The sequence below is a fragment of the Silene latifolia genome, chromosome 11, assembly GCF_048544455.1.
Source record: "Silene latifolia isolate original U9 population chromosome 11, ASM4854445v1, whole genome shotgun sequence".
NCBI lineage: Eukaryota > Viridiplantae > Streptophyta > Magnoliopsida > Caryophyllales > Caryophyllaceae > Silene > Silene latifolia.
In genome coordinates, this window is record NC_133536.1 from 4,293,718 (window position 1) to 4,309,441 (window position 15,724).

The 15,724-nt window shown below is 40.6% G+C and overlaps 1 protein-coding gene across 1 annotated transcript; it reads right to left on the minus strand.

Moving 5' to 3' along the window:
* Positions 1–1,358: 1,358 nt before the first annotated feature.
* On the minus strand, positions 1,359–2,521 carry LOC141612610 (peroxidase 56-like). The gene is made up of 3 exons (XM_074431424.1): positions 2,333–2,521; positions 2,048–2,239; positions 1,359–1,937 (listed from the first exon to the last, which is right to left on the minus strand). The coding sequence occupies exons 1-3, from the start codon at positions 2,519–2,521 to the stop codon at positions 1,359–1,361; spliced, it is 960 nt and encodes a 319-aa protein (XP_074287525.1).
* Positions 2,522–15,724: the final 13,203 nt, after the last annotated feature.

Genomic DNA, 15,724 nt, shown 5'->3' on the forward strand with positions numbered 1-15,724 from the left:
CTTGGGATCGGCTCGAAACTCGTCAAGCCTAAAAAATTGAAACGTGAGCTCGGTTCGGAAAAAAGCTCGAGTTCGGCTCGAGTTCGAATCGAGCTCGTTTTGTCATTATATTATTTTAACATTCTCACTTATTGAATTTAACAAAATATAAATATTTTTAGAAAACAAATAAAGATTATAAAATACTAAAATATTAAACATTATAATATACTTATAAATGCATAAATAGCATATAATTTGAAATAAAATTAATATTACATAAGAAAAATTATACAAAAAATAAATGATAAACGAGTTCAAGCGAGCTTCCGAGTCGAGCCTTGCTGGGCACGGGTTCGGTTCGAGTTCGTTTTGACCGAGCATGAGCTGAGCTTTGACCTAGCCGATTTCGAGGGCTAGACAAGTCTGCTCATATTATTTACAACCCTATTATATCACCTTACAAGACTTAGTTTCTAAATTACACCCTCTTATTTAATTGTGTCAAAAAAAACTTTAACTCTCCAAAATACACGACAAGAAGTTTGGAAAGTGGTGATTTTTTCAAATAAGATCCCTTGTTGGAGAACTTTGACTTACGATAATTCTCAACTAATTAGTTTAGATCAAGCGCAATGAATGCGCGGAATTTGTAGAGCTTTTATTTTTGTATTACCTAATCATGCTAAATTAATACCTCATTAATTTTTCATATTTCACATCATAATATTTTGATATGAGAAAAATAAATTGAACTGTAAAATTATTCAAGAAAAATGAGTAATATTAAACTGTAAAATAATAGTGGTATCTCATTAATTGATCATTTTTTTCGTTATCGTATTTTGTTTCAAGCAAAAAAAAAAATTAAACTGAATATTAATGAAAGAGAATTGAGTAATGTGCTTAAATGTATTTTTTTTAGAAAAGTATTTTTTATATCACAAAGCTAATGATTCTAATTTATAAATTCTCTCATTTTTTTTGTTATGAAAGTAATCAAAGCGATTTATAATTTTGTTTATACATAGTATAAATAGTATGCGTCAAGTCATTCTCAAATAATAACATCAATAAGAGATTTAATAGTTTATAGTTTTATACTATGTATACTTTAATTAAAATATTATAGTTTAGTATTTAGTGAAAATTATATAATTTGATGAAAAGATTAATTTTAATGAAAAGAATTATATAATGAAATAATATGATGTTGAGCAACTGAGTTACATCAATAACTTCACTGACCTTATAGATCAGATGAAACACAACAAACAAAAGAAAAATAGAAATGCATTACAGAATAAAGAATACAAAATTTCTCAAGAAAAACAATAAATAAATCCATGTCGAAACCATGAAAACGAAGACTTGGGAAGTTAATAGTAAGAATTAACAGCACCACAAGTCTTCCTGATTTCACCCTGAGTGCCACCGATCTTGATGAGTTTAGTCATGGAGACTGCAAAATCTTTGCCAAAGGTAGCTCCACCGGAGTACACTTGAGAAAGTAGATAGGATTTTGTGGAGGAGTCATCCAAAAGAGCTGCGTCAGACGAGAATAGTCCTGCTTTTTGGGACACCGTTGTGAAGTACTTAACGTCGAATGCCTTTGGTGTGTAGGCGTCCATGGGCACTACTGATATCAAGTCACCCACTCTTTGGGGGCACTTTGACTTCAAGAACGTTGCGTATCCTGGTGCTATCTTGGGGTCGGTGTCTTCCTTTCCGGTGAAGTTGTACAACCTCCTTTGGATGATGTTGCAGTGTCCGATTCCAATGGTGTGTGCGCCTGATAACACCGTTAGGTCTTTTGGTGTTAGCCCGACTGCTGCGAAGTTTTTAATTAAGGTTGTTATGTTTGAGAAGGGTGATGGAATGTCTCTCAACGCGTCTGTAGCCAGTGATATTTTCCCATCCTTTCGTCCTAGATTCACAAACCAGTATGGCCCCTTAATCTACATTTCATTTTATTCGTTAGAAAGATATAATTAATTCCATAATAACAAGCAATATACACATGCCGCGAGGATTGGTTAATATGAGAGACTGATGTATAAATACATACCGCAACAATGGCATCTCGAGCAACTAATGATAGTACATCAGCGCATGATATTTTACCAGGGCACTCCTTTTCCAGTGCTGCTTTGACGGCATTAACCACCTCATACCCTCTTAGTGTTAAGTTTGGGGTTGCGGTTTTCTCCGTTGCATTGTTAGAAGGCGTAGGATCCAAAAGAACTGAAGCATCACAACCCTGCATATATATATAATGAATATAATATGTAAAATACATATAGTACGTGAATTATCTATAAAGGTATGTAGTATATATAAATATAGTACATACCCTAACAATGCAGTCATGGAAGAGCATTCTGATCAAGCCAGCTGCCAGAGTCGGATCACGGTAAACAAAGTACTCCGTGATCCGCTTGGATATAGCCTCGACATTGGGGCATGGAGGATAAGAATGGCCTACATTGGCCATCATGCCGAATACGGCAAACAATGTGAATACCTTCAAAAATGTTGTCATTTTTCCAACTTTTTAACCAAGTAAAAGAATGTATAAATGTAAAGTTATTTTTGTTTTTTGAGTTGTGTCCTGAAGCATTGTAGATTATGAGGAATTTATAGCAGGGAACTTTGAAGTTACGTGCAATCACCACACGTATAGTTCAACATTATTATTGTCAACTTTATATTCTTTGTATTAACTTATAGTTGAAGTAATAAAAAAATAACCACTAGCTAGTATATATAGGAAACATTATTAACTCGTATACATGCGAGCACGAGTGTATGAAGACGTCAATTGTCAACGATTAAAGCCATCACGATTGTAGGAACCTCTAACCTAACTACCAGGCTATCATAAATATAAAAAATCATTTTCGTTTATTATTTCAAATTTAAATATATATGGAGTACACAATATCGGAATATGTTAAGAATTCCTTAAGTTTTCCAATAAGGGAACAAGTATGGTGTAGATGAGTCAAGAAATTCATATAATAATGCGATCAAACAAATCTAGATAAAAGTAAAAAAATTTAAATTCATAAGTTCAAATGTTTAAAGAATGTTAAATATAAAAACAATTAATATATGCCCTAATCTATTTAAGTAATTTTTATTTAAGTAATTTATAGAAGTACTTTGTATTAAACTCTCCTCTTAATATGGCAATTACTTTTTCACATACATTTGTTCATTATTTTTCCATCTAATACCCTTCTGACCTAAAAAGCAAATGAACTCTTAATAGAGTACATTTTCCCGTAAAATAGATAAAAGTAAAAAAAATTAAATTCATAACTTCAAATGTTTAAAGAAGGTTAAATATAAAAACAATTAATATATGCCTAATGCCCTAATCTATATAAGTACTGTAATTTTTATTTAACTAGTTTATAGAAGTGCTTTGTATTAAACTCTCCTCTTTTAATATACGAGGGACAATAATATTTCGAGTTATATTGTCATACCTCATAACAGGTCGTATTCGAAAACCATATTAGTCAAAACTATGTTTCCTATTATTTGGATATTAAATCCAATTATAAACAAAATAATATACTCCGTATATGTTTGTGACTACAGGCAATAAAACAGAAGTCCATATTTAATTTTTGGAGCGAGCACTAGGTCACATGTTGGACAAATTCGATCGCCTCGTCGACTTCCATTTTATCTTTTCCTCCCTCTCACCTTGATTCTATCAACTTATAAAAAATCGATACAATCAACAACAATGACAATAATAACCATATCGACAACAATTTTATATTCGACAAATTAAAACATAATCAATAACAACAATTTTTCTCATATCTCATTTAACTCTTTGTATATGTATAATTGTATGGTTAATTATATGTTTCAGAAAACTATATTGTTTTAAAATGACCTAGGAATAATTAGAAAAGATTGGTAAGGACATAACCAGAAACGATTACGACTTACCTAGCTAGGTCCTAGATAGCCTAAATTATCTACCGGAGTTGGACCTCAAAATCATTTATTGTTGAAAGTGTATGTGAATAATTTTCGTTGATTTAGTTGCCGTCACCCAGTGGTATCGAATCTCGACGTCACTGCCGCACACCAATGATTCCATGAACTAAACTATGATACCAATGAATCGGGTGTTTTTTTCTTATTTACTAGTATGAACTACATATCTAGGATCTATTATTCAAAAAGATGGGGAGTTAAACGGAGATGTGGCCCACAAAATTAAAGCGGGATGGTTGAAATGGAAGAGTGCTTCAGGGTTTTTATGCGATAAAGATATGCCCCAAAGATTAAAGGGAAAATTTTATCGCACGACAATTAGGCATGCCTTACTTTACGGTTCCGAGTGTTGGGCCGTGAAACATTGTCACATTCAAAAGATGAATGTGGCGGAGATGCGTATGTTGAGGTGGATGTGCGGACATACGAGGAAAGATCGATTAAGGAATGAGGTGATTAGGGAAAAGGTAAAAGTGGCGCCAATAGAGGACAAGATGATGGAAATTGACTAAGATGGTTTGGCCATGTGAGAAGGAGACCTATGGACGCACTAGTTAGGAGACTGGATACTTGGAGAACAGAAAAGGTCCCTAGAGGTAGAGGAAGACCGAGGCAGACATGGTTGAGACTTGAGAGTGATAGAGCACGATATGAGATTTTTGGGGCTTGAGGAGAGTATGGTGACGGAGAGGGCACAATGGAGGGAAATGATACATGTGGATTTTTGGTATTTGATGTTTTTTTTGACATATTTAGTGTTTTTATTTAATTTTAAAAAAATTAATTTATTGGTTCTTCTCTCCTTTATTACACTTTTTTACCAACCACTTTCTTATATATTTTACTTGGTTTACTTTTAAGGCATTCCGGATCCTTAATTCTATTTCGGTTTTCAAAATCGCGTTTTAATCTTTTCTCCCGATTTAAATTTTAAGTTTTTATAAAAGAAATCCGGAATTCGATTTTAAAACCTCTAAGTTTACCTTAACTTTCCATTACATTTTCGTTCTTCCTTTTGTTTTTCATTTTCCCTTTTCTATTCGCATTTTGAGGTGTGCGTTCACCCATAGACGGTTATAAAGGATGATTCATGTCAGCCGACCCCAAATCATTTTGGGATTAAAGCTCTGATGTTGTTGTTGTTGTACTTGTATGAATTACAGTATAATTAATTATGCAATTTTAAATACCTAAACTATACCCCTTTCTACTAATTAGTTTGAAATTTAAATCTTAAAAGAGGGAAGTGAAAATAACTAGGTAAATCAAGTGGTGTTAGTCCAGTGGTAGCCGGGTTAAACCTTGAAGCTTGCAGAAATGCAGGAGTTGAGAGGCCCCGGGTTCGACTACCAGCTGGGGCGATGATCACTTGGCCACTGCAGCCCTCGAAAGGGGTGGCTTACATGGTTCATGTGGTGGTGCGGGAATGCATGGGCCCGGGGGGGATTCAACCCCCTCGTCATAAAAAAAAATCAAAAAAAAAAGAAAATAACTAGGTAAGTTACTATAATATCGTCCCCGATGGGAGCACAATTTGGATACCACCTGGTGACGCTATCTCATTTTCATATGGGATTTCTAAAATTGTGATTTTTGAAGCTTGTTTGGTTACCCAATAGTTTATAAAATATAGGAGTTTCATACTTGAGTTTTCAACTCCTACATGCTGTCATGTTGGGGGAATTACTACCTACCCCTCATGGTTGGTCATTGAAAATTCCTAGGAAAATAAAACTTCGAGATGGCAACCAAACGGCACCACATGTCTTCCTGTTTGGTTACCCCGTATTTTGCCATTGACATCCACAATACCTCCTCCCTCGAGCAACACCTTCACACCTCCATGGACTGCCCTTCCTTGAAATCATCACAAGAAGATGATGGTGTTGTAATGACCAGAGTTATAGCATTAGCATTATCCTTTAGACTAACAGGTAACAACTTCTTGAATTCTATCAAATATCCTTATAATAATATTTAGATTTCTTTAGACAAAGTTTTTAACTTAATCAAAAGAGCGTAAACGATAATTTTTAATATTAAATTATATACTAAATAATACTCCATCCTATTCTATATATTCTTCCCTATTTCCTAAAACGGATTATTCAAGTTTTCTTCCCCTTTCTTATTTTAGAAACTTTTACTCTTATTTTATTCATTTCTCTCTCCTATCACCAAACCCCACCCAACTCTTTTACTCATATTTTATTACTTTCCTTAATATTTTGGCCCCACCATTTCTTATTTAACTCATAATTATTCATCCCTCTCTTCTACTACCAAACCCCACCCAACTTTTTACTCTTATTTTATTCTTCTCCTTAATTCTCGTGCCCACAAACAAAGGGAAGAATACATAGAATTGGAGGGAGTATGATGTTTTTTTTCGTAAAATAATAAATAATACTCCTTCCGTGCCGATCAATTGTTGTCCTTTGGTTTTGACACAAAGACCGAGGAAAGAGGAGATGACAAATAACTAAATGACAAGTGGAACAAATTGAATGAGAATGATCAAATTACTCATCAAGTTCATTCTTAAAATAGAAACACCTCAATATAAAAAAGGACAACAAATGACCAGAACAATGGGAGTAAATAATATGAAGTTGAGCAACTGAGTTACATCAATAACTTCACTGACCTAATAGATAAGAGATAAAACAAACAAAAGAAAAATAGAAATGCATTACAGAATAAAGAATACAAAATTTTTCAAGAAAATCAATAAATAAATCCATGTCGAAACCATGAAAACGAAGACTTGGGAAGTTAATAGTAAGAATTAACAGCACCACAAGTCTTCCTGATTTCACCCTGAGTGCCACCAATCTTAATGAGTTTAGTCATCGAGACAGCGAAATCTTTGCCAAAAGAAGCTCCACCAGAGTACACTTGAGAAAGTAGGTATGATTTGGTGGCGGAGTCATCCAGAAGAGCAGCGTCAGACGAGAATAGTCCCGCTTTTTGGGACACCGTTGTGAAGTACTTAACGTCGAATGCCTTTGGTGTGTAGGCGTCCATGGGAACTACTGATATCAAGTCACCCACCCTTTGGGGGCACTTTGACTTCAAGAATGTTGCGTATCCCGGTGCTATCTTGGGGTCGGTGTCTCCCTTTCCGGTGAAGTTGTACAACCTCCTTTGGATGATGTTGCAGTGTCCGATTCCAATGGTGTGTGCGCCTGATAACACCGTTAAGTCCTTTGGTGTTAGTCCGACTGCTGCGAAGTTTTTAATCAAGGTTGTTATGTTTGAGAAGGGTGATGGAATGTCTCTCAACGCGTCTGTTGCCAGTGATATTTTCCCGTCCTTTCGTCCTAGATTCACAAACCAGTATGGCCCCTTAATCTGCATTTCATTTTAATCGTTAGAAATATTAAATTAATTCCATAATAACAAATAATGTATAATTGAAATATTAGATGAATTATTGGTTAATAATATGAACGACTGATGTATAAATATATACCGCGACAATGGCATCTCGAGCAACTAATGATAGTACATCAGCGCATGATATTTTACCAGGGCACTCCTTTTCCAGTGCTGCTTTGACGGCATTAACGACCTCATACCCTCTAAGTGTTAAGTTTGGGGTTGCGGTTTTCTCTGTTGCATTGTTAGAAGGCGTAGGATCCAAAAGAACTGAAGCATCACAACCCTGCATATATAATGAATATAATATGTAAAATACATACAATACGTGAATTATCTATAAAAGTATGTAGTATATGTAAATATATTGTCAAAAAAAAATGTAAATATAGTACATACCCTAACAATGCAGTCATGGAAGAGCATTCTGATCAAGCCAGCAGCAAGAGTCGGATCACGGTAAACAAAGTATTCCGTGATCCGCTTGGATATAGCCTCGACATTGGGGCATGGAGGATAAGAATGGCCCACATTGGCCATCATGCCGAATACGGCAAACAATGTCAATACCTTCAAAAATGTTGTCATTCTTGTCACTTTTTAAACAATTTAAAGAATGTATAAATGTAAAGTTATTTTTGTTTTTTGAGTTGTGCCCTGAAGCATTGTAGATTATGAGGATTTTATAGCAGAGAACTTTGAACATACGTGCATTCACCACACGTATAGTTCAACATTATTGTCAACTTTATATTCTTTGTATTAACTTATAGTTGAAGTAATAAAAAAATAACCACTAGTATATATAGGAAACATTATTAACTCGTATACATGCGAGCACGAGTGTATGAAGACGTCAATTGTCAACGATTTAAACCATTACAATTTTATGAACCTCTAACCTACCTACCAGGCTACCATATAAATATAAAAAATCATTTTAGTTTATTATTTCAAATTGAAATATATATGGAGTACACAATATCGGAATATGTTAAGAAATCCTTAATGATGTGTTTGGGAAAAACGATTGTATTCTCAAATTTAGATTGGACCAATTTATATGTTTGGCAAACCTAATAGATTTGGATTTCCAAATCCCTACCAAATTCAAGTAAGGCTAAAATAAACTCATTTGAAATCCACTCTCTAACCCCCTCATTTCAAATCTTTATTTCACTTTGCTAAATTTAAAATGAGACATTTCAAATTAAATTCTTGTTGCCAAACACTCTCTAACGGTTTTCCAATATGTCTTATCACTCATACCCATCGCATAAGGGAACAAGTATGGAGTAGATCAGTCAAGAAATTTAGTCGTGCCTAAAAGCATTGATTATATCAGTCCTTGTGAAATCGTATATAATAATGCGATCAAACAAATCTAGATAAAAGGAAACAAATTTAAATTCATAATTTCAAATGTTTAAAGAAGGTTAAAGATAAAACAATTAATATATGCCCTAGTCTATATAAGTAATTTTTATGTAAGTAGTTTGTAGAAGTACTTTATATTAAACTCTCCTCTTTTAATATACGAGGGACAATAATATTTCGAGTTATATTGTCAAGCCCATTTTTTTTTTTTGAGCGAGCACTAGGTCAAATCCTAATTGTTTACATGTTGGACAAATTAGATCGCCTCGTCGACTTCCGTTTTACCTTTTCCTCCCTCTCACCTTGATTCTATCAACTTAAAAAAAAAAAACTATACAATCAACAACAATGACAATAATAACCATATCGAGAACAATTTCATATTCGATAAATTAAAACATTATCAATAACAACTATTTTTCTTCTCATATCTCATTTAACTTGTTGTATATGTATAATTTTATGGTTAATTATATGTTTCAGAATACTATAGTGTTTTAAAATGACCTAGGAATAATTAGAAAAGATTGGTAAGGTCATAACCAGAAACTTCGTTTCCATGGATCTCTCACGATATGACCTAGGTCTAGCCTAAGAGGGATCTAGAACAGCACCTAGGGATGGCCACGGATTTCCCGTGGCTAGACCTAGGTCCGACCGGGAGAGATCCACAACAATTCCTTAACGGAGTCATAGATTTATTACGGTTTAACCTAGCTAGGTCCTAGATAGCCTAAATTATCTACCGGAGTTGGACCTCAAAATCCTTTATTGTTGAAAGTGTGTGTAAATAATTTTCGTTGATTTAGTTGCCGTCTCCCAGTGGTACCGAATCTCGGCGCCACTGCCACACACCCATGATTCCATGAACTAAACTGTGATACCCATGAATCGAGTGATTTTTTTCTTATTTACTAGTATGAACTACAATTATAATTAATTATGCAATTTTAAATACCTAAACTATACCCCTTTTATACTTAATTAGTTTGAAATTTAAATCTTAAAAGAAGGAAGTGAAAATACCTAGGTAATTTACTATAATATCGTCCCCGATGCAAGCACAATTTGGGTACCACCACGTGACGCCATCTCATTTTCATGGGATTTCTAAAATTATGATTTTTGAAGATTGTTTGGTTACCCCATAATTTGTAAAATATGGGAGTTTCATACTTTGAGTTTTCAACTCCTACATGTTGGGGGAATTACTACCTACCCCCCTTATGGTTGGTCATTGAAAACTCCTAGGAAAATAAAACTCTGACATAGCAACTAAACGGCACCACACGTCTTCCTGTTTGGTTACCCCGTATTTTGCCATTGACATCCACAATACCTCCTCCCTCGAGCAACACCTTCACACCTCCATGGACTGCCTTTCATTGAAATCATCACAAGAAGATGTCATCTTCACTACCATCATAAGATGTTCAACTTCATTGACTTCCTTCTTCCTAGATCTCCCTTTTCTCGACCTTCTACTTTTGTCTGTGTGCGGATTCAGGAAGATGGTGTGCTTAATGTTGCGCGAAAGTGGTGAGGTCTTCGGTTATTAAAGATGATGGTGTTGTAATGACCAGAGTTATAGCATTATCCTTTAGACTAAGGCTCTATTCTTTTGGACTTAATTTCAGTTCTAATAAGTTCGATTCGACTTCATTCATTCGATTCGATTCGATTCGATTCAGTTCATTCGACTCATTCAGATTGATTGAATCGATTCGATTCGATTCAATTGATTCGATTGATTCATTTAGTTTATTTCAACATTACTATTACTATTCTTATTGATATCATTTTTATTATTATTATATTAATTTATTTACTATTGTTATTGATGGGGCATATTCTGCACCCGCTGACCGAGTCAACATATTGAGCAAGGTCAAAGATATCCAAAGCAAGTCAACACCTTGGACAGCCTAACCGACGCAACCTGTCGGCCTGTCACTTGGGTCTCGGCCAGGCAACTAGCTTGGTAAGGGCACATATCCGCGTACTCATATCCAAGACCCCTCGGCCGGCCCGCCATGGGTCCATCGGCCAAGGGTAGATCAGTCTTTCCACCTTCTAGCCACTTGGCCACTACGTGACAAAAGGTGAAAGTCTATAAATACTCCTCAACCCTCATTGAGGAAAGGATCCACAATTCATCTAAATATCACACATAAACTGGTATTATCTTCCTTATCTCTCTACAATATATTGCGTTAAGTAACACACAACTTAATCACTTTAAGTTTACTGACTTGAGCGTCGGAGTGAGTACGCTCGGCCAAAGCCGAGCCCTCAGTTTGTTCACTGTTTCAGGAGAGACCGAAAGGAAGTCAGGCAAAGACATCATTCTACGAGCCACGAGTGGTAACAAATATCTGCTCCGGAATTACACCCGGAACAATTGGCGCCGTCTGTGGGAAAAGATACTAGAAGCTAGTCACTTATATTCCCTTACAAAAAAAAAAACTCAAAACAAAACCCACTCACCAAGCTAAGAAGATGTCAAAGCAACAAGAAGTAATGGTGACCGACGAAACCGCATTCTACCAGGATGACACGGTCCCTAATTCTGAGATTAGGCAGACCCCCACCGGCCAAGTCACTGACATGGCGTACGGGATGCCAACAGAGCAAGCAACACCGCTGCCAACCGACCAAGTCACCATCATGGGACATGTGGTTGATGCAGCGAAACTGAAGTTATTCCTGGACTTGATTGGTAATACGCCGATCACCCCCGCCGCAGCGACGGTGACGACAGCACACCCACAAGTGAACAGGGCCCAGAGGGTGACTCCGAATAACCTGACCGGAGCAATGCAAGAGGTCGGGCGCACCAAAACGCCAGCGGTGCCCGTGTTGTCAGTGAGTGACCAAAGTCCTTCCCACACTCATGGGAGGACAGTGTCGCCGCGGCACCAACGAGGACACCCCCGGAGAGATGAAGAAAGAAGCCCGACTTCCCAAAGTCGGAGAACAAGAAACCTTTCCCGCCATAGGGAGAGAAGCCGCAGTAGGACTGCGAGGAGCCGATCGCCGCGGGCCATTCGGCATGTGGTCAGACAGCCCCTCAACGCCTTTGTCCTCGAAGTCCCGGTGCCACCCAAGCTTAAGCTGCCGGCCATATCATACAAAGGGGATAGCGATCCCACCGACCACGTCGAGGCTTTCGAGTCGTACATGTCGGTGTGGGAGCAACCCGATGAGGTATGGTGCAGAGTCTTCCCAACGACCCTCCACGGCATGGCCCAGAGTTGGTACAAGGGGCTACCCAATGGCTCGGTATTATGCTATGCCGACCTGAGAGATAACTTCATAGCCCAGTACTCTTGCAACAAGCGAAGGGCCGTGGAGACCTCAGATCTCCTGACTATCCGACAGGGGGATGACGAGTCCCTCCGGAGCTACGTCAAGAGATTTGATGCTAAAGTTCAGCAGATCCGAGAACTGAACACTGAACTAGCGGCCTTCGCACTGATGAAAGGCCTGCCAAGAGGCGATTTCAAAAATGACCTCATCAAGTGTGAAGACCTCAACCTGGACACCGCCAGGAATATGGCCGACCAAGCCATGAAGGTGGAGGACTATCATAAGACTTGGGTAAGCGACCGCGAAGTCGGGCACCCAGAGAGGAGCAGCCGCCGGGACAACAGAGATGAAGGACGCCGTGACGATAATAGGTCACGGCCTGAGAAAGATAATAGAAAGCAGAACTCGGCGGGCGCCGGGGAGAGTTCGGGACCATACACCACGAGACGGTACAACAGTCTCACCCCCTGGTTAAATCAGCGGCCGAGGTCTTCGCCCTAAGCAAAAATGAAGGGCAGAAGTGGGCAAGACCCCCCAAGACAAAGGCGGAAGGCGACACGAGCCAATTTTGCGATTACCACGGCCAGCCCGGCCATAAGACCGACGACTGTCGGCATCTGAAGAACGCCATCGAGGAGCTAATCCGAAAGGGGAGCCTCAGCAAGTATGTAGCTGGAGACCCAGGACAAAGCTCCGACGGGACAGATAGAAAATCCGTTTTTCAACGGATAGGAGTAATCCAGTAACACCCATCCGGCCCCAGATTCTAATAAACATCCCGGACTGGGGGGGAGCACAAAAGACATGAAGGATACCATTGGAACACGGAGTTTCTAAGGAAATACTTTGTATGGCGGCGGAGGTGTCCAAAACCATTGTGGGCACCCCGACGCATGTTTAGCCCTTATAAAAATGATCCAAGCTTTCCATCAAAGTGTTTATCCCCTCCGTGGTCATATCGAGGTAGACGCCACGGCCCAAGCCGGGCAGTCACCCCAAGAAGTAGACGCCGCGGCAGTCACTACCTGCGCAGTTGATACTCGCGAAAGCGACCAACATGCCTTAGGAACGTATAAGTACAGTTGAGACGCAATTCTAGCCGCCTCGGCCAACCGAAGGCCTGGCAGAGGAAGCGATCAATATGTCTACAGATACGAACGCTGTCGCGCCGTAACCCCTAGCCGCCTCGGCCAACCGAAGGCCTGGCAGGGGACACAACGGTCGATACGCTAACATGTTCACAACGGCGGTTGGGAAGCGCAAATCGGACGCCTCGGCTTGACCGAGAATGAAAGAGGAAGCGGCCAACATGCCAACATGTTTAAAAATACGTATACTCAGTACAGTTGAGACGCAATTCTAGCCGCCTCGGCCAACCGAAGGCCTGGCAGAGGAAGCGATCAATATGTCTCTGATCTGACGCGCTCGCGCCGTAACCCCTAGCCGCCTCGGCCAACCGAAGGCCTGGCAGGGGACACAACGGTCGATACGCTAACATGTTCACAACGGCGGTTGGGAAGCGTAAATCGGACGCCTCGGCCAGACCGAGAGTGAAAGAGGAAGCGACCAACATGCCAACATGTTTAAAAGACGTTAAACACAGTTGAGATACGCATTCTAACTGCCTCGGCTAGGCCGAAGGTAAAAACGAAAAAGCGCTCAATTAATAACGCAAGAAGACAAGTGAAGGATTGTGATCAAAGCCCCGGCCAAGCCGAGGGCCAATAAACAAGCTTTATTAAAAAAGATTACAAGTAAGGAGAATACAGACGACGGCCGTCCCCATAGGGATAAGCCAAAACACAACCTACCAAAGTTTTACAAAAAACAAAGAAAAGAGAAGCAAAAGGTTACAGACATATCACTTGAAACGCCAAAAGATGGCAGGGAGGAAAGGCTTAATAATTGGCCCCCGAACAGCTGAAGCTATCCGAGATGCCGGGGGAACCTGGTGACAACCGCCCGTCTCCCTATGCATGTTGCTGCTGCTGCTCGCCATCAGCGACGTTAGCAGCATCATCCTTGGTAGGCGACCCAGAAACTGTCTTGGCAGCTTCAGCCTCAGCAGCCTCAGCTGCCCTCATTCTGTCGGCTTCCTCATGGGCCGCCTTCGCCTTCTCAGCAAGGGCCGCCTTCTCCGCGGCCTCCTCTTCTTCCTTCTTCACCCTTGCCTCCTCAGCAGCCTTCGCCTCCGCGGCCTTCTCTTTAGCTTCGAGCCTATCATCCAACAGCTCGTCAAATTTTTGCCACGGAAAGGAGCCAACAGGAAAAAGCTCCCCTATCACCTCCCTGGCGGCCTCTTCGGTCAGGTCCCGGTACTGAGCGCACATGTTAGGAAGGACAACGCTTTGAAGCGACTCGATGTCCGCCTCCCTCTGGGCTATGATAGCCTCTTTATTCCGAACCACCTTCCCCTGGGCCTGGAACAGGGATTTCCATTCGTCCCTCCTTTTGGCAGTGAAGTCAGCCTGAGCCTGAAGCTGGTCGCGCTCCTCCAGCAACTTAGCGGCACCAGCGTCCGCGGCCTCGACCTTGGCTCTCTCGGCAAGGACCGCCTTTTCAGCATCCTCCCTGAGTTTCCGCTCAGCAAGGACCGCCTTTTTAGCCTCAGCCTTGGCTGCCTCAGCTTCCTTCTTCGCAGCAGCGACCTCGAGCCTGAGCCGCTCAAGCCGTGGGGCAGCTTCAGCCATGACCTTTTCTTGCTCAACAATATGAGCACCGGCCACCTCAGCCCACTTCGACAGCATCCTGCACAAACTCAGGCCCTCCGACCTAATCTGGGCGGGGGTAGGCTTTGGGAATGAGGAAACGATGGTGGCATCTTTACCGCCTGCCTGCGCAGCTCGCTTCTCAGCGCGCCGTTCAACAGTGTGTCCGGTAGACGGCGGTGGATCTACAAAAAATTCAATCAAGGCATCTGTGTCAACATATGTAGACATGCCAGAGAGACTGTCATCAGGAACGCCTAATGAACCGGCTAAGTCTGAACCACAGGTTAGATCCGTACCAGTCTTGGCCTTCTTGGCCGGAGGATCTATTTCTTTGCCGGCCTCGGCATCAGCAGCAACGGCAGCAGCAGCCCCTTTTCTCTTGCGTAAGAGAGGAGATTCCTCTGCCACAGTGACGTCATCCTCGGCGGTGATATCGACGATCTCCACAGTCTCCTTTTGGACTGAAGGGAGTGGAGGCGGAACTGACGTTGACGCCGCCGCCGCCGAAGACTTTGTTTTCCGCGTTCGGCGCGGTATATTACCAGCAACCTTCGCCTGGGCCGTCGTCGTATTTAGGCCCTTCAACTCCTGGTCCATAAGGTCGTTCGGCGCCGGTCTGCGATCACTTTTATCGACCTTCGGATGCTTCTCAAGAACGTTCTTGCCTTTGTCAAGCCCCATCTTCAAGAGAAATTCCTCAGACAGATCTGGGCCAAAACGATCTGCAAAGGAAACGAAGCAAGAGTTAAGTAAAAGAAATAAATCAAAGTTCAAGAAACAGAAACATTAAAAGCAGAGATAGGCCTCACACCGACCCCACTCACCCTGTGCTAGGGCCGGTATGAGGCCGACGTGGCAGAGCGGCTCGTCTTGAAGAATGATCTGAGTCGGGGGCATCCATCCCTTCGGCGGCCCACTCTTCTCAGTCTCAAACAGCCTCATCG